Source organism: Macaca fascicularis, chromosome 19 (genome assembly GCF_037993035.2).
Source record: "Macaca fascicularis isolate 582-1 chromosome 19, T2T-MFA8v1.1".
Classification (NCBI taxonomy): Eukaryota; Metazoa; Chordata; class Mammalia; order Primates; family Cercopithecidae; genus Macaca; species Macaca fascicularis.
In genome coordinates this window covers 7668784-7688079 of record NC_088393.1, presented here as the reverse complement: position 1 = coordinate 7688079, position 19296 = coordinate 7668784, and the positions used below count along the sequence as shown (strand labels likewise).

Here is a 19296-nt window from a genome sequence, read left to right as displayed (position 1 = left end):
CTACTAAAAATACAAAAAAATTAGCAGGACATAGTGGCTCATGCCCGTATTCCCAGCTACTCAGGAGGCTGAGGCAGGAGAATTGCTTGAACCCAGAGGACGGGGTTGCAGTGAGCCAAGATCACATTGCACTCCAGCCTGGGCAACAAGGGTGAAACTCAGTATCAAAAACAAACAAACAAAAACAAGTAATAGGAGGAACCGTTACAATTCATAACATGATCAGGGATGTAATTTTGAACTGAGAGCTGTCACAAGGAGTCAAGCAGGTGAGAAGCTGGGAAGTGAGTGTTACAGGCAGAGGGCACAGCCTATGCAAAGGCCCTGAGGTAGGAACAGGGGTAGAGGGGATTGGGTAGGAATGAGCTGAGGCAGGTGGGGAGAAGATGGGGTTTGGTAGGGACACAGCCCCAGCGATGTAGACCTGATTGTCAGTCTTGTCTATACCGGCGAGGAAGAGGATCTGGGCCAAGAGGAGACACACGCAGAGGTGCAGGTGGAGGTAGGTGATGTGATTTCGGATGGATTGACACAGCAAAAAGGTGGCGATGGCCAAGACGAGGCACACCAAGGAGATGATCATGCCCACGTGGCTAATGACGTACAAGGAGAAGTCCATCTGTCAGGAAGGAATTCATAGTTGGCCTGAGAATGGGATCAAAATTCCCCCAGGTGGGAAGAACAGTTATCTAAAACCCTGGCTCGGGCAAAATTAGCTTGGGGGCCTTTTCTCCCTCTAACACTCAGTGAACTAGATATTGTCCTTCATTATCCTTTGCAATCAACTGGCATCCACCAGCACCTATTCCCAGCCCTGTCCTATGTGCTACTCCAGGTATGACTGGGACTGGATGTCCACAAACTACATCTCCCAGAATCCTTGGGAACTAAGGTCCTGGATGTAATTTAGGTTCTCCAGTGAGATACATCTGTGAATGTCTCGGAATGCAGAAGGGAGGCAAATACCAGCTTTTGGCAGACAGGAGTGAGCTTCATTCCACATTTCCACTGTCCAGTCCCCAATTTCATGGTGGAGTGGGGTGGCAAAACAACCGCAGCAATTTCTGACCTCTGAGTTATAGCTGCATTGGGGGATGATCTTGAAGCCAAAATTGAAGTGACAGCCCCCTGACTTCAACTCCTCCATCCTCTCCCAGAGATTTTTGTGAGCACCCACTTCCCTGTATTAAATCCCTTTCTGCTTGAAATACCTGCGGTGTTTTTTCCTTCCTGTACTGCATCCCAACTGATAATGCAGACATTCAGGAATGCTCCATGTGAGACAGAGTCTCGCACTGTTGCCAGGCTGGAATGCGGTGGTGCCATCTCAGCTCACTGCAACCTCTGCCTCCCAGGTTCAAGCGATTCAAGCGATTCTCCTGCCTCTGCCTCTGGAGTAGCTGGGACAACAGGCATGCATCACCACGCCCAGCTGATTTGTGTATTCTTAGTAGACATGGGGTTTCACCATGTTGACCAGGATGGTCTCGATCTCTTGACCTCATGATGCACCCACCTTGGCCTCCCAAAGTGCTGAGCTGACAGGCATGAGCCACCGCGCCCGGCCAACACCTCTGAATTCTTATAGCATTCCTTCTTGACCCATTTGCATGTTTTAGTCGAAAGAGATTTCCCCAGATTTGAATTCCACCTGCCCCAATTTCTAACTTCAGGACTAGACGGGCCACTTTGCCCATTCTCTGAAATGCGTCTGAAACGGCTTAACTTAAAGAGCCCAGCACGCTGTAGGTGCTCATTAAGTAAGATCTGTGATTGCTCCAGTGCCTGGCCCTATTTAGGGTCATTATTTCTCATTGTATACGTGAGCTTCATGGCCTTCCAACCAGACTGTAAGTTCTGCAGGGGCGACGGCGTATCACCTACCCCTTCTGTCCCCATGACTCCGTCCCACAACACCCAACCCCGTGGGAGACACACGACAGACGTTTAATCAATATTTTCCCATTGGATTTGGAGGCAGATACTCTGCCTCAGGGAACAAATCATCATTACTAACCGTGAGCTCCCCAGAAGCCATGATAACAGCAAGATTCGCCATCCGATTACAGCTGCAGACGGTATGTATCTCAGAGGCTTCCAGGATCACACAGCCAAAGGATGTCCATCTTCCACCCTTCACATCGGTGCTCCAGGAAACACAGATGGGCCTCTCAAACTCCTGCTTTGGCTAAAAAAAAAAAACCCAAAATTTAAAAAAAAACCAAAAAAACAAAAAAAAAAAAAACAAAGGACCTGGTCACCTGAGGATCCCCATCAAATAGATTAAATGTGACCATCCTCAAGAGTCACTGGGAACAGGAACACACAGGGTGCGTTCTGAGGGAATGGGGGAAAATGCTGATATTTCATTATGCAATGAGGGCCAATCTGATGGGGTAGCTTACATTCCTGTTGCTAGAAGAAAACTCCTCCTTTCATCAAATCCATAATAAGGCCTTCTGCATAGTCACTCATTATTCACTTACTCATTCAATGTGTGGTTTTTTTGTGTGTCTGTGTGTGACTGAGTCTCACTGTGTCGCCCAGGCTGGAGTGCAGTGGTGCAGTCTCAGCTCACTGTAACCTCCGCCTCAGGGTTCAAGTGATTCTTCTGCCTCAGCCTCCCAAGTAGCTGGGATTACAGGTGCCCACCACCATGCTCGGCTAATTTTGGTATTTTTAGTAGAGACGGGGTTTTACTATGTTGGCCAGACCAGTATTGAACTCCTGATGTCAAGTGATTCACCTGCCTTGGGCCTCCCAAAGTTCTGGGATTACAGGCGTGTGTCACCATATCCAGCTAATTTTTGTATTTTTAGTAAAGATGGGGTTTCTCCATATTGGCCAGGCTGGTCTCGAACTCCTGACCTCAAGTAATCCGCCTGCATAGGCCTCCCAAACTGTTGGGATTAGAGGCATGAGCCACCACACCCAGCCTCGTTCAACATGTTTTTATTGAATACCTATCACATGCCTTGATCTGTGCTGTTTACAGGAGACATTAGTAAATAAAATAGACACAGTTCTTCCCCCAAGGAGATCATAGTGCAGTGGGAGGAAAAACATATAAAAGCCAAGTAAACAGAGAAACATTTTTAGTAACAGTTTAATAACAACATGCTTTAAGAATGTATATTAGAAGGGTGGGCATGGTGGCTTATGCCTGTAATCCCAGCACTTTAAGAGGCTGAGGCGGGTGGATCACCTGAGGTCAGGTGTTCAAGACCAGCCTGACCAACACGGTGAAACCCTGTCTCCACCAAATACAAAAAGGTTAGCTGGGCGTGGTGGTGGGCACCTGTAATCCCAGTTACTCTGGAGAATGGCTTGAACTGAGGAGGCAGGGGTTGCAGTGTGAACTAGTTCAACTAGTTGAACTGTGAACTAGTTCAACCATTGTGGAAGACAGTGTGGTGATTCCTCAAGGATCTAGAACTAGAAATACCATTTGACCCAGTTATCCCATTACTGGGTATATACCCAAAGGATTACAAATCATGCTGCTATAAAGACACATGCACACATATGTTTATTGCGGCACTGTTCACAATAACAAAGACTTGGAACCAACCCAAATGTCCATCGATGACAGACTGGATTAAGAAAATGTGGCACATATGCACCATGGAATACTATGCAGCCATAAAAACGGATGAGATCATGTCCCTTGTAGGGACATGGATGCAGCTGAAAACCATCATTCTCAGCAAACTATCGCAAGAACAGAAAACCAAACACTGCATGTTCTCACTCATAGGTGGGAATTGAACAATGAGAACACTTGGACACAGGAAGGGGAACATCACACACTGGGTCCTGTTGTGGGGTGGGGGGAGGTGGGAGTGAAAGCATTAGGAGATATACCTAATGTAAATGATGAGTTAATGGGTGCAGTACACCAACATGGCACATATATACATATGTAACAAACCTGCATGTTGTGCACATGTACCCTAAAACTTAAAGTATAATAATAATAATAAAAAAAGAAGCAACAACCACATAGCAGGATCCAGGATCCAATCAGATCAAGCCCTGGCATCACCCCATGGCAGCATCCAATCAGATCACGCCTTCCTGCATCACTTCATTGTAAGATGCAATCAGAACGCAGCTCATTACCCACTGACTATAAAACCTGCCCCAGCCCCCCCAGCTTGGGTAGACAGATTTGAGCCAGACTCCTGTGTCCTTTCTTGGCAGTCTTGCAATAAACTTCTCTCTCTACAAAAACCCGGTGCTTCAGTGTTTGACTTTCTGTTGCACATGGGCAAATGGACCTAGTTCTGTTTGGTAACAGTGGGAGACCTCATTCCTCTAGCGGTGGCTTCTGTTAATTGACTTGAATTGCTAGAAATTGTGGAAGCTTACCGACCACAATAGCTTCCTATAAAAAACGAGAGTTAAGGAAATCGAGAGACGAGGAGTTCCCAAGAGGTAGACAGGAATCTCAGCAGAGACCTCTTCACAAACCTGAATGTTCTCCAGAGTGTAGATGACTGGATCTGAGAAGCCATCTTTCTTCTCCCCAGTCATGATGCCCCCAACGACTCGAGAATTCATCTTCAGCTTGATCTTCGAGGTGGTCAGGGGAGCCTGGTGGTCTTGGAAGAAGCGTTCGTTTAAAACAGACTCCACGCCCACAAAGGAGACAAAAGCCACACCAGTGGTCCCTGCAGGTTTCCCCAAATGAAAAAAAGAGGGAATCGTTTGCTCAATAGTTATTATAGAAGATCGAACACACACACACACACACACACACACACACACACACACACACACACACACGAGAGAGAGAGAGAGATGCACCTCACTGTGCTGCTCCGAGATTAAAATAACCAGCGGGCTTCTAGGTTTAAAAAATAAAACTCCGGCCAGGCACGGTGGCTGACACCTATAATCCAAGCACTTTGGGAGGCCGAGGCGGGTGGATCACAAAGTCAGGAGATTCAGACCATCCTGGCCAACATAGTGAAACTCCGTCTCTACTAAAATACAAAAAATTAGCCAGGCGTAGTGATGCGCGCTTGTAGCTCCAGCTACTTGGGAGGCTGAGGCAGGGGAATCCCTTGAACCAGTGAGCCAAGATCGCACCACTGCACTCCAGCCTGGTGACAGAGCAAGACTCCGTCTCAAAACAAAAGAAAAACTTCCACAGCTGGGCAGAGTGGGTCACACCTGTAATCCTAGCACTTTGGTAGGCCAAGGCAAGTGGATCACTTGAGGTCAGGAGTTCAAGACCAGCCTGGCCAACAGGGTGAAACCCCGTCTCTACTAAAAACAAAACAAAACAAACAAACAAAAAAACTAGATGGGCGTGGTGGCGGGCGCCTGTAGTCCCAGCTACTCAGGTGGCTGAGGCACGAGAATCACTTGAATCCAGGAGGTGGAGGTTGCAATGAGCTAAACATGCCATTGCACTCCAGCCTGGACAACAGAGCAAGACTCCATCTCAAAAAAAAAGAAAAAGAAGAAGGAGAAGAAGAAGGAGGAGGAGGAGAAAGAAGAAGAAGAAGAAGAGGAAGAAGAAGAAGAGGAGGAGGAGGAGGAGGGAGAAAGTGCTCAATTTATGACGTCTGGGGGGGACATCCAAGGGGTCCCTTCATTAGCTTGGCAGTGACAGATGAAGCCTGGGGGATGGTACTGTCTGGTTGGGACAGGAAGCTGTGGACAGCAAGCCACCCAGGTGCCAAGGCAAGAGATCGAGGGCACGAGCTGTTCCAGTATAATAAAATATATAAAATAAGAATAGTCATACTAGATATAGATAATAGATATGATTATGTATAACTATCATTAATCATTAGTCTGTAGCAATGACTCTTTACTCCAATATTATAATAATCCTTGATCTACAATTGTAACTTAGGAAAAACCAGGCCACACAGAGATAGGGGCTGAGGGGACATAGTGAGAAGTGACCAGAAGACAGGAGTGTGAGCCTTCTGTTATGCCCAGGCAGGGCCACCAGAGGGCTCCTTGGTCTAGCAGTAACACCAGCATCTGGGAAGATGCCCGTTGCCAAGCGGACCGTGGTCTAGCGGTAGCGTCAGTGTCAAGGAAAAACACCTGCTACTTAGCAGACAGGGAAGACAGGGAAAGGGAGTCTCCCTTTCCCCAGAGGAGTTCAGAGAAGACTCTACTCCTCCACCTCTTATGAAGGGCCTGACTGATGTTATCCGGAGGCCCGACCGTCTCCCTGTGATGCTGTGCTTCAGTGGTCATGCTCCTAGTCCACCTTCATGTTCCATGCTGTACACCTGGTTCTGCCTTCTAGATAACAGTAGCAAATTAGTGAAAGTACTAAAAGTCTCTGATATGCAGAAATGATGGCGTAAGCTGTTTCTCTCTCTCTCTCCTCTCTTTCTCTCTGCCTCAGCTGCCAGGCAGGGTAGGGTCCCCTGTCCAGTGGACACGTGACCCACGTGATCTTACCTATCATTGGAGATGGCTCACACTCCGAACCCTGCCCCTTTGTCTTGTATCCAATAAATATCAGCTCAGCCTGGCATTCGGGGCCACTACCGGTCTCCACGTCTTGGTGGTAGTGGTCCCCCGGGCTCAGCTGTCTTTTCTTTTATCTCTTTGTCTTGTGTCTTTATTCCTACAATCTCTTGTCTCCACACACAGGGAGAAAAACCCACCAACCCTGTGGGGCTGGACCCTACAGGAAGCGGCATAGGACATATCCCTGTCTCTCTCTTTCTAACTCGGCCTCCCAAGGTGTTGGGATTACAGGTGTGAGCCGCCACGCCCAGTGACCTTCAATTCTTTTCCCTCTCTCCCCCACGTTCCTGGTGCTCCAGCCCACTCTACTTTTAGTTCCATGATCATACCAAGCTTTTTTTCAACACAGAGCCATAGCTTGCACTTCCTGTAACACACTCTCTTCTACTTTCTTTACGTATTCCACAGGACTTCGCTTAAATATCTCTTCCATTTTTCACACTGTGCTTTTACATGAAAGTATTAACCACAGTGTTAATCATATGCATAGATCAGATCAGGGGCTGGAAAACTGTGGCCTATGGGCCAATCTGGCTGTCACCTACTTTTTTAAATAAAGTTTTATTGAAACATGCGCAGGCACATTCATATACATATTGTCTATGAATGCTTTTACACTATAATGGTAGTTAAGTCGTTATGATAGAGGTTGTATTAATTGCAATGCTTAAAATAGTTACTAACGAACCCTCTACAGAAAAAGTTTGCCATCCCTGACATAGATTAGCAGTGTCCAACAGAAATATAGTATGAACCACATATGTAATTTTAAATTTTCTAGTACACATTTTTTTAAATTAAAAAAAGATAAAATTAATTTTAATAATATATTAACTCAGTATAAGCCAAATATTATCATTTCAACATATAAATGATATTTTAAAATGTAAAAATATATTTTAAATATTGCATATTTTAAAATTTTAAATATTACATATTTTAAAAATTTAAATATTTTAAAATTTTAAATATATATTTTAAAAATTTAAATATTTTAAAAATTTAAATATTTTTTATTATTATATTATTTTAAATACAAAAAAATGACTAGTGAGATGTTTTAATCCTTCTTTTTGGGCACCAAGCCTTTGAAATACAATGTTTATTTTAGGTTTACAGTAGTTCTCAACCTGGCTTAATCAAATTTCAACTGCTCAACAGCTGAATGTGACCAGTTCATATCATACAGGCCAGTAAAGGTCTCAATACTCCATTATTACAAGGTCATTTAATGTTTGAATTCCCTAGCAGATGGAAAACTCTGAGAGCATAGGCCATTTCTGCCCTCATTGGTTCTCAACCATCTGGCACTGGTCTTGGCACCTTGAAAGGGATCAATAAATGCATATTAATGGAATACACCATAACCTGCATTCTCAGGAGAGGAACTGTACCTGTGGATTCAGATTCCTCAATTGTGGAACACCGGATCTTCATATTATCCCCCTTGGCTGCCAAGCTCAAGTTCACATTCTCTTCACTGCATTCTTTGTTGATAACTTTGCTCTCAATGTCTAAAAAGAAAAAGGGAGAGTTCCTATGAGGTCGCCCAGAAAGTCAGTCCTGAATTTGGTTTCTGTCCAAAAAAAAGTACACATCCATCGTGGCGAGCAGAGAAAAAGAATAGAAAGTTCAATTCATGATAGGAAAGATCTTCAGTCCCATAATGAATGATAGGAGAACCATAGCACCAAACAAATGAGTAACCCAGGTGGAGCCTTAGAAGCCAGCTCTCATATTCTAGGGGATGCATCAGGGAAAGATGGGGTCAAAGTCAACAGTGATGGAAGGCAACAGTCATGATCCTCTCTCTACTCTAAGTTTTTTGTTTTGTTTTTGTTTTTTAGTTTTGTTGATGTTTTTATTTTGGAGACAGAGTCTCGCTCTGTTGCCCGGGCTAGAGTGCAGTGGCGCGATCTTGTCTCACTGCAAGCTCTGCCTCCCGGGTTCACGCCATTCTCCTGCCTCAGCCTCCCAAGTAGCTGGGATTACAGGCGCCCGCCACCATGCCCAGCTAATTTTTTGTAGTTTTAGTAGAGACGGGGTTTCACCGTGTTAGCCAGGATGGTCTCAATCTCCTGACCTCGTAATATGCCCGCCTCGGCCTCCCAAAGTGCTGGGATTACAGGTGTGAGCCACTGCTCCCGGCTTCATGTGTTTTCTAAAACCAAAACAAATAGTAAGGGATTGGGGCAAGCCTAGCATGGTACACAAGAGCTCAGGTTCTGCAGTCAGATGGTGGTAACTGGGAGGTCCAGCTCTGTGGAGCACTAGCTGCCTAAATTTGAGTATTGACTTAAGCTCTCTATGCCTCCTATTTCTCGTCTGTATCATGGCAACACATTGCAGGACCTAACCCACTGGCCCTTCCTGAAAATAAACTAGATAATGGAACCAGAAGAATCCTTGTAAAATATAAGCCAGATAATACCATACCTGTTCCCAAATTTTCCAATGTCTTTTCATCTCACTTCAAATAAAATCTTGGCTGGGTACAGTGGTTCAGGCCTGTAATCCTAGTACTTTGGGAGGCCAAGCAGGAGGATTACTTGAGCTCAGGAGTTCAAGACCAGCATGGGCAACATAGCAAGACCTCATTTCTACCAAAAATTTTTAAAACTAGACAAACATGGTGGTGCACGCCTATAGTTCCCACCTACTCAGGAGGCTGAGGCAGGAGGATCGCTTGAGCCTGGGAGTGTGAAACTATAGTGAGCTATGATTGCACCACTGCACTCCAGCCTAGGTGACAGAGTGGGATCCTGTCTCAAAAAAAAAAAAAAAAGAAAGAAAAAAAAGAAAAACCTCAAGTCCCTACGTTTATCTACATTTCTATCTCCCTTCCTTTCTCCTACTGCTATCGCCATCTTCAATGCCACTTCAGTCACACTGGGCACCTCATGGTTCCTTGAATTCTCCAGGTATTCCTGCACTTGCTCTTTCTCCAGATATTTACATGACTCTCTTCCCTGACATCAGTGAGACTTACCCTGATCTCACTATATAAAGTAGCAACTCTCCCTCTAATACCAACCCTCTCTAACCTCCCTAGCCTGCTGTATTTTTTCTCAGTAGCACTACCTCTATTTGGTATACCAGATGTCTGTTTGTTTATTGTCTGACTCAACTCACTAAAATATAAGATTCATGAGGCTAATTTTGTTCACTACTGGTTGGAGTCCACCAAATACTTTATTTCCACCTCTTGGCCTTCTGGGCATCCATTAGGTTGGAACTTCCTAGGTTTATGTGAATGATACTGGAACTACTACCAGGAGTAGGGTGCTAATGCAAAAGATCTACAGCAGCCACTATTCCCAAGTAGTCATCTATCAAGTATGTATGAGTCAGGAAAGGATCAGTCTTGCAGCAGTAACAAACAACCCTAAGTCTTAGTGGATTAAAAAAACCAAGCGTTTATATCTCATTAATGCTTTGTATCTATTGTAAATTGACTTGAGGCCATGTTCCATATTATCTTTATTCTGGCACCCAGGCAGATGGAGCAACTGTGACCTTAGGCACTGCTAATCGTATGGGCAGAGGGAAAGAAAGTTCTGGAAAGTCTCATACTGGCAACTACTCTATTCCCCAATTTATTGGCCTGAACTAGTCCCCAAATCCCACCTAACCACACAGTAGCCAGGAAGTACAATTCTACCGTGGGCCCAGCAGGGCAAACAGGAAGTACTTGAGCACAGCCTATGACTGTCATACCTTAGCCCAGCACATAGCAGCTAATCTGCAAATATTTGTAGAATAAATTAATGATATGGTCTTAGCATAGTGCCTGGCCTTTGCCAAGTGCTCAGTGAATGGAAAATGTTGTTAATATGATTAGACTTACTTTGCTGTGAATTCAAGGTATTTAAACAGCTGGAGAAAGAATGGGTAGGAAACCCAGGGAAAATCCCATTGCCAAAGTCAACTCTCAAAATCATCACCTAGATGTAACCTTGCCACGAAGGGTATCTCCTACCTAAGTAATCCGTCCGAACAGTCTGAGTGACATTTGCTGAGGGTTTCAAAAAAGCTGCTAGTGTCAAGCTTTCCACGCTCTCCAGGAAGACTGTGGCCAGGGAGGACGTCTCCTCCTTGGTGAAGTTGGTCCACGTGGATATTTGTTTAAGCACAGGGACAAAGCTCTCAGTTGTATTCTGCAAGGAAAGACGTGTTTGTTCATTCTCTCTCTCTCTCTCTCTCTCTCTGTCTCTCTCTCTGTCTCTGTCTCTCTCTCTCATTAATGAAATAACAGCTGTCCTTTTTCTCATTAAGAATAGGCTGGGAGTCAATCCAAGGGAGAATTAAAAGGGGCATCCACTCGGGCTCCTTTTTCTGATTCAAGAAGCCCCATTAGAAATACAAACTGAGGCCGGGCGTGGTGGCCACGCCTGTTATCCCAGCACTTTGGGAGGATGAGACGGGTGGATCACGAGGTCAGGAGATCGGTTAACACAGTGAAACCCCGTCTCTACTAAAATTACAAAGCGATTAGCCAGGCATGGTGGCGGGCGCCTGTAGTCCCAGCTACTTGGGAGGCTGAGGCAGAAGAATGGCGTGAACCCGGGAGGCAGGCTTGCAGTGAGCAGAGATCATGCCATTGCACTCCAGCCTGGGTACCACAGCGAGACTCCGTCTCAAAAAAAAAAAAAAAAAAAAGAAATACAAACTGAGGCCAAGTGCAGTGGCTCACACCTGTAAGCCCAGCACTTTGGGAGGCTGAGGTGGGTGGATCATGAGGTCAGCAGTTCGAGACCAGCCTGGCAAACACAGTGAAACCCTGTCTCTACTAAAAATACAAAAAAATTTAGCCGGGTGTGGTGGCACGTGCCTGTAATCCCAGCTACTCAGGAGGCTGAGGCAGGAGAATAGCTTGAACCCAGGAGGCAGAGGTTGCAGTGAGCTGAGGTCGCACCACTGCACTCCAGCCTGGGCGCCAGTGCGAGAGGCCATCTCAAAAACGAAAAAAAGAAATACAAATTCAAGTCCAAGAATTCAAGACCAGTCTGGACAATATAACAAGACCCCATCTATACAAGCAAATTAAAAATGAGCAGGCACGGTGGTGCATGACTCTAGTCCCAGCGACTCAGGAGGCTGAAGTGGGAGGATCTCTTGAGCCCTGGAGTTCAAGGCTGCAGTGAGCTGTGATCACTCCACTGCACTCCAGCGTGGGTGACAGAGTGAGATCTTGTCAAAAGCAAGCAAGCAAGAAAGAAAAATTGATGTGACCTTTATGCAATGTAGTAAGTTAGTACCTATAACCATGTAAATTGCATATACCCTTTGACTCAGCAATTCCCCTTCCAGGAATTAATCTTTCCAGAAATACTTAAAAGTTGTGCAAGGATCTTGTCCAGTGGTGTTCATTTCTGGATAGTTTGTGGAACGCCTCAATGCCCTACAGGTTGGGTCAATAAATGAAAATGAAATCAAATAATGAGATAGCCATATAGCTGTTAAAATGAATACCGCAGTACACCTACAGGCACCAACAAGCAAAAAGGTCTCTGAGCCATTGTTAACTAAAGCAAATTACAGAGTATCATGTATATAGTATCGCATTTGGTTTAGAAACAATTGGTTTAATTTTAAATTATATATTATGGTATTTATGTTCTGGTATATAGAAATAAAAATAGCACACACTTTTTATGAGCCAGGTATTGCTCTAAATGTCTTTTATATATTAACTTGTTTAATTTGTAGAAGATATCTAGGAAGTAGAGGCTATTTATGATTATTTTGATGTGTGAAAGGAGAAACAAGGACTCGTATCTAGCAGGTGGAAGAACTACGATTTGAACCTTGACAGTCTGGCAGCAGAAGCGGAATCATTAATCACTGTCCTAAACCTCTCAAATAAGTGCTCAATAAAATGACTCCAATGTGTGTGCGTGTGTGTGTGCGCTTATGTATGTGAGTGTGTGTATATGTATGTGTTGGGCTGTGTACATGTGTGTGCATGTGTGTGTATCTCTGTGTATGTCTATGTATGCCTATCTGTGTATGTGTGTTTGTGTATATGTATGTATACGTGTGTGTATATGTGTGTTCATGAATGTGTGTACATTTGTATATGCCTGTATGTATATACGTGTGTATGTGTGTGAGGAACGTGGATATGTGTGTGTATGTATGTGTATGTGTGTATCTGTGTGTAGATGTCTGTATGTATATACGTGTGTATGGGTATATGCATATATGTGTATATACCTGTGTGTATGTGTGTAAATGTGTGTGGGGTGTGTGTGTGTGTGCATGTGTGTATGTATGTGTTATATGTATGTGCATATATATGTGTGTGTATTGTGTACTTATGTGTGTGCATGTGTGTATGTATGTGTTATATGTATGTGCATATATATGTGTGTATGCATGTACTTATGTGTGTGCATGTGTGTGCATGTGGGGGAGATGTATATGTGTGTATATGTGTATGTATTTGTGTGTATGTATCCAGTGTACATGTATGTGTGTGTGCATGTGAGTATATGTGTGTGTTTATTTGTATGTGTATGTGTGTATATGTGTGTATGTGTGTACCTGCTTACAAGGTAAAAAGGGGAAGATACTTTTCTACCTCTTAACACTGGATATGTCTGAGGAAGAGGATTAAGGTAAGAAAAACAATAACAACAATAGTAATAGTAATATTCATGTGATTACCCTTATTATTGATGATCATCAATAAATGGATTATCACATATGACTCTGACCCAAGCAAAAAAAAACCCCAAAACTAAAAGGAATTCAGAACCTAATAAATGCAAGAAAATGTATTAAATGAATTAAATCCAGTCGGATGGTAGAGGAAATTAAACTGAAATTTGAGCAGCAACACAAATTTCTATCTATCCAAATTAGATGATAAAAGGAAAAAAAGGATTTCGATAAACACGGGGTAAGCAGGACAGTTGCGAGATATGTGTCCAAGAGAAACAGGATGCCCTGAGTTCTGTATTCCCCGAAAGGTATGGGTGTGGGATTCCCCTCCCCATTGACATAGCAGAAATATCTCAACTAGCACCATCTCCAGGAAACATATTACTCAATTCTACAGCTGACGAAATCTCTTCAAATCCTGCCCCTCTGATTTGTCATGTCTATTCTTCCTAGCTAGGAAAGTTATGTTATATCCTCAGGAAAGTTAGAAAATTTTAGGCCAACTAAAACTCCTTAGTAGGATTTGTGTTAAATTTAGAAGTTTTTGACATCTTTAGCATAATCCAGAAACATCTGTCATTTAAATAGTTGGGGCTGGGTGTGGTGGCTCATGCCTGTAATCCCAGCACTTTGGGAGGCCGAGGTGGGTGGATCACCTGAGGTCAGGAGTTTGAGACCAGCCTGGCCAACATGACGAAACCCCTTCTTTACTAAAAATACAAAATATTAGCCGAGTGTGGTGGTGGGTGCCTGTAGGCTGAGCTACTTGGGAGGCTGAGGCAAAAGAATGGCGTGAATCCAGGGGGCGGAGCTTGCAGTGAGCCAAGATGGCGCCACTGCACTCCAGCCTGGGCAACAGAGCGAAACTCTTTCCCCCCTCAAAAAAAAGAGTTGGAACAGTCTGACACATTAGAGAAGCTAACCAATTAACCACATGATTTTTATTGCAAAAAGCAATTAGACTTGTTATTTTATATGAACAATTTAAGATAACATGGCTGTCTATAAACCATATTTAATGTCTAAAAGAATCTGAATTACTACATTTACAGATTCGATCAATTGGATTTATGAGTCGCTGAGGACCCAGGTGACTTTGCGTGTTAGATTTGTAAATCCTCTTCACTAGGTACTTGAAATTTGCGTGGAGCGGGGAAGGGGGATTTGGAATATTTATAAACATAGTATAAAACATTTGAGGAAATTAAACTGTTTGTAAATAGGGTTAACCATTTATTAAAATTTAATCTGAAAACCCTGGGAATGAATGTGTACTTTATGAATAAATGTATTAATTTAAAATTAATAAAGTTACAAGTAAAAAGTTATTCTTATTTTCATACAGAAATAACCAGATTTATAAAGAAAATGACAATGTCAATGAGTTCAACTTAAAGCTGGAGAAAAACTAGGTTTTGGCCAGACGTGGTGGCTCACACCTGTAATCCTAGCATTTTGGGAGGCTGAGGTGGGTGGATCACCTGGGGTCGGGAGTTTGAAGCCAACCTGACCAACATGGAGAAACCCCCTCTCTACTAAAAATAGAAAATTAGCTGGATGTGGTGGTGCATGCCTATAATCCCAGCTACCTGGGAGGCTGAGAGAGGAGAATCACTTGAACCTGGGAGGTGGAGGTTTTGGTGAGCCGAGATTGCACCATTGCACTCCAGCCTGGGCAACAAGAGTGGAACTCCACCTCAAAAAGAAAGAAAGAAAGAAAAACTTAATATCAACAACTGTAATAACCTAACAACTCCTAGGTATTTATGCTGGAGAAATTAAAATTTATGCTTATACACACACACACACACACACACAAACTATATCTGGATGTTTGTTTATAGCAGCTCTATTGATAAAATGGAATATTACTCGGTAATGAAAAAGGAATGAAGCACTGATCCATGCTACAACGTGGATGAACCTCGAGGACATCATGCTCAGTGAGAGAAGTCAGACACAAAAGGACAAATCCTGTGTGATCTCACTCCTAGGAGGTTTCTAGAGTCATCAGATTCACAAAGACAGAAAGTAGGATGGTGGGTGCCAGGAGCTGGGGATTGGGATGCGAAGTGAGTGTTTCAGGGAGACAGAGTGGGATATTTTGTGTTTTTTTTTTTGTTTTGTTTTTGTTTTTTTTGTTTTTTTTTTTGTTTTGAGATGAAGTCTTACTCTGTTGCCCAGGCTGGAGTGCAGTGGCTCCATCTCAGCTCACTGCAACCTCCGCCTCCCAGGTTCAAGTGATTCCCCTGCCTCAGCTTCCCGAGTAGCTGGGACAACAGGCACGTGCCACCATGCCCAGATAATTTTTTGTATTTTAGTAGAAACGGTGTTTCACCATGTTGGCCAGGATGGTCTCGATCTCCTGACCTCTTCCTGACCTCATGATCTGCCTGCCTCGGCCTCCCAAAGTGCTGGGATTACAGGCTGAGCCACTGTGCCCTGCCAGGGACAGCGTTTTTTGGGAAAGATGAGAAAGTTCTCGAGATGGATAGTGGGGATGGTTATACAGCAATGAGAATGTGCTGAATCTCATTCACAGTAAAGAGGAAGGAAAAGAAAGGAGGAAGAAAGAGGAGGAGGAGGAAATGGCACTGTTTATACACACACTATCCAGGCATCTCAAATGCATTATGCTGAGTCAAAGAAGCCAGTCTCAAAAGACCACATACTATGTGGTTTCATTTATATAACAATCTTTAAAAGACAAAACTCTAGTGACAGAGACTAGATCAGGGATTTGTAGAGGTTAGTGGTGGAGGGAGTATCTGACTATAAAGGAGAAGCCCAAGGGAATGTTTAGAGATAATTAAACTGTTCTGCATCTTAATTATAGTGGTAGTTCCACAAATCTATTCAGGTTAGAAAACTCATCGAACTATACAAGTAAAAAGGTAATTTTACTATATGCTAATTTTTCAAATCTTACAGCTATAAAAAATCAAATATTAATTCACAATCCATTAATTTTAAAGAGATCTTTCTTTCCTTTATTTATTTTTTTTGACGGAGTCTCACTCTGTTGCCAAGGCTGGAGTGCAGTTGTGCTATCTCGGCTCACCACAACCTCAGCCTCCCGGGTTCAAGCAATTCTCCTGCTTCGGCCTCCTGAGCAGCTGGTACTATGGGCACCCGCCACCATGCCCGGCTAATTTTTGTATTTGTAGTAGAGACAGGGTTTCATCATGTTGGCTAGGCTGGTCTCGAACTCCTGACCTCAAGTGATTCACATGCCTCAACCTCCCAAAGTGCTGGGATTATGGGTGTGAGCCACCACACCCGGCCATAAAGACACCCAAAGTGTGCCCAGGATGTTTGAAACTCAAAACACAATTTAAAAGACCCAATTGTTACCTTCAGAGAAACTACAGTTGTTTTATTTTCACACACATTGTCCAGAACACTGAAGATGTTATTCATTTGTGCACAAAAGGAGACCTGTGACCCAGAAAAAAAAAAAAAAGAGCATTTATGAGCATGAATTGATTAATCCACCAAGCATGTAATGTATAAATTAGCCCATAAAGCCCATCATATGAGGTAACCCTGAATTCCTGAGTCTGTAGAATTCTCAGGGAAATAAAAACTCATTGTTTGATCAGAATTAGAATCATATCACCTTTTCCTCCCATGAATAAAAAAAGCAAACATAAACAAATAGCGAAACTACTTAGTGATATTAAAAGAAGAGAAAATGTATGAACTAACAGTGGTCCATATGGAATATTATTCAGCCATAAAAAGGAATGGAGTTCTCTGATATGTACTACAGCATGAATAAACCTTGAAAATATCATGCTAAGTGAAAGAAGCCAGACACAAAGGAGAAAATATCGCATGATTCCATTTCTATAAAATGTCAAGAATAGACAAATCCACGGAGACAGAAAGCTGATTAGTGTTTGCCATGGGCTAGTGGGAGGGGAAAATGGGGAGTGACTGCTTAATGATAAAAATATTCCAGAACTTGGCTGAGCATGGTGGCTCACACCTGTAATCCCAGCACTTTGGGAGGCTGAGGTGGGCAGATCACCTGAGGTCAGGAGTTTGAGACCAGCCCTGGCCGACATGGTGAAACCCCATCTCTACTAAAAACACAAAAATTAGCCAGGCATGGTAGTGGGTGCCTGTAGTCCCAGCTATTCAGGAGGCTGAGGCAGGAAGAATTGTTTGAACCCGGGAGGTGGAGGTTGCAGTGAGCCAAGATCACCCCACTGCACTCCAGCCTGGGCAACAGAGCAAGACTCCATCTCAAAAAAAAAAAAAAACAATTCTAGAACTAGATTGAGGTGATGATTGCATAACATTGTGAATGGTCTAAGTGCCACTGAATTGCACACTTCAAAATAGTTAAAGTGGTGAATTTTATGTTATGTGTACCTCACCACAATTTAAAAAGAAAAACAGTGGTCCAAAGCTAATTTACAAGCTCATATTTAGAATAGTGACATCAATGTCTAAAGAGGCCACGGAGTCTTTACTCATTGCAATGACTTCATTAGACAATCAGGATGTCCAAATTCCTTTTGGCCTGGCTGGCTGTGTAACAGCCCCACACCAACATCCCTCAGTTGCAGCATCAACACCTTCACCGACAGGAAGACTCCAATATATTCTCCCATTCTTTTATTAAGAGAATCCTCAAGTTTTCGATAGGCAAATATCCTCTCTTCCCAGCTTCCCTTGCAGCTAGATGTGACCACGTGACTAATTTCTACCCAATCAGGTGCAAGCAGAAGTGGTGCTGGGTCATATGCTTAAAGAGAAGGATCGTGCTTTTCACTTCCTCTTTTCCCCTTCCCACAGGCTGGAATGCAGATGTGAGGGCAGGAGCTGGAGCAGCCATCTTGGACCACAAAGTGAGCGGCTTGTTGTGTTGATTTTGGCAGAGCATAACGGAGCCATCGTACGAACTCTGCACAGCTTACACTCAGCCAGTTACAGAGGAGAAAAATAAACTGCTGTCTGGTTTTGGCCACTATTACTTTTGCCTTTGTTAGAACTGCAAAAACAACATTCTACCTGAATGACTTCTAAGAAAACCTCAGAAACTAGGAACCTTAAGAAATACTTGCATATTCAGGTTTCACTGTGGTTCTCTCTTGGCATTGCTGGACCTGCTCATTATCGGGTATCACATCTTCCTTACATTTGAAGGGAACCCCTAGGAAGAAAACAACAGTAACCAAAAGAATTTCAACCTCAGCAAAATATGATGAAAATTCACGTCTGATTTCATGTCCTCCCCTCCCTGGCTTAAAATCCATTTACTACCCTAATACACAACGGGGAAAATGAACAAACCACAGCTACACACTACAACATGAAGGATGTGTCTACTACGACACACAATTTTCTACTTTGCTCTATTTCACTCAATATCATGCCTCTTAGAGGCAATCATGCATATGACTATGGATGTATGTTTTTTATATGTGTGACTTCTCACTCCATATTATGTCCCTGCACAACTTGTACTCTAAAAGGCATGATAATGAGCGAAACAGAGCAAATTAGAGAAGTCATACATATAAAAGACATACATCTATAGTCATATGTAGTATGATATCATTTTTACAAAGCTCCAAAACAAGCAATGCTAGGCAGATATTGTTTAGGGGTACGTACCAGGGAAAATATTTTTTTAAGTAGGGAAATAATAAACACAAAATTCCAAGTGGTTTTCTGAGGAGGATACAAGGAGATAGAGTGGAGAAGAAAAGCATAGGAGATTCAGTGGCATTGATGATACTATCTTTATTATATTGGGAAATACATCAGCTATATTCATTTACTTGTTATACTTCATTGCCTCCAATAAGGTACACATATTTTTAATGTAAATAATCCATAATTTAACAGTTTTAAACCTTTCATGGTTCCCCATTATTCTTGGGGGGGAAAAGGACTCTGAAATTCTTTTTTAAAAGAAAGGTTGGCAGGGCACGGTGGCTCACACCTGTAATCCCAGCACTTTGAGAGGCCGAGGTGGGTGGATCATGAGGTCAGGAGTTCAAGAACAGCTTGGCCAACATGGTGAAACCCCGTCTCTACTAAAAATACAAAAATTAGCTGTGCGTGGTGGGGGCACCTGTAATCCTAGCTACTCAGCAGGCCGAGGCA

The 19296-nt window shown here is 43.2% G+C and overlaps 1 protein-coding gene across 2 annotated transcripts in view; it reads right to left on the bottom strand.

Annotated features, from left to right (window-relative positions):
* The window catches only part of ADGRE1 (adhesion G protein-coupled receptor E1), a 49625-nt gene that overhangs the window by 13204 nt on the left and 17125 nt on the right, over window positions 1-19296 (bottom strand). Inside the window, exons 7-13 of one of the 2 annotated variants that reach the window (XM_045379389.3) lie at window positions 18249-18337; window positions 16528-16611; window positions 10487-10664; window positions 7902-8021; window positions 4474-4673; window positions 2018-2188; window positions 425-619 (exon numbers count right to left, since the gene is read on the bottom strand). In XM_045379389.3, the coding sequence (XP_045235324.2) occupies window positions 425-619; window positions 2018-2188; window positions 4474-4673; window positions 7902-8021; window positions 10487-10664; window positions 16528-16611; window positions 18249-18337 (1037 nt within the window). The remainder of the gene's footprint in view (window positions 1-424; window positions 620-2017; window positions 2189-4473; window positions 4674-7901; window positions 8022-10486; window positions 10665-16527; window positions 16612-18248; window positions 18338-19296) is intronic. The other variant, XM_045379390.3, reaches the window with a different exon arrangement.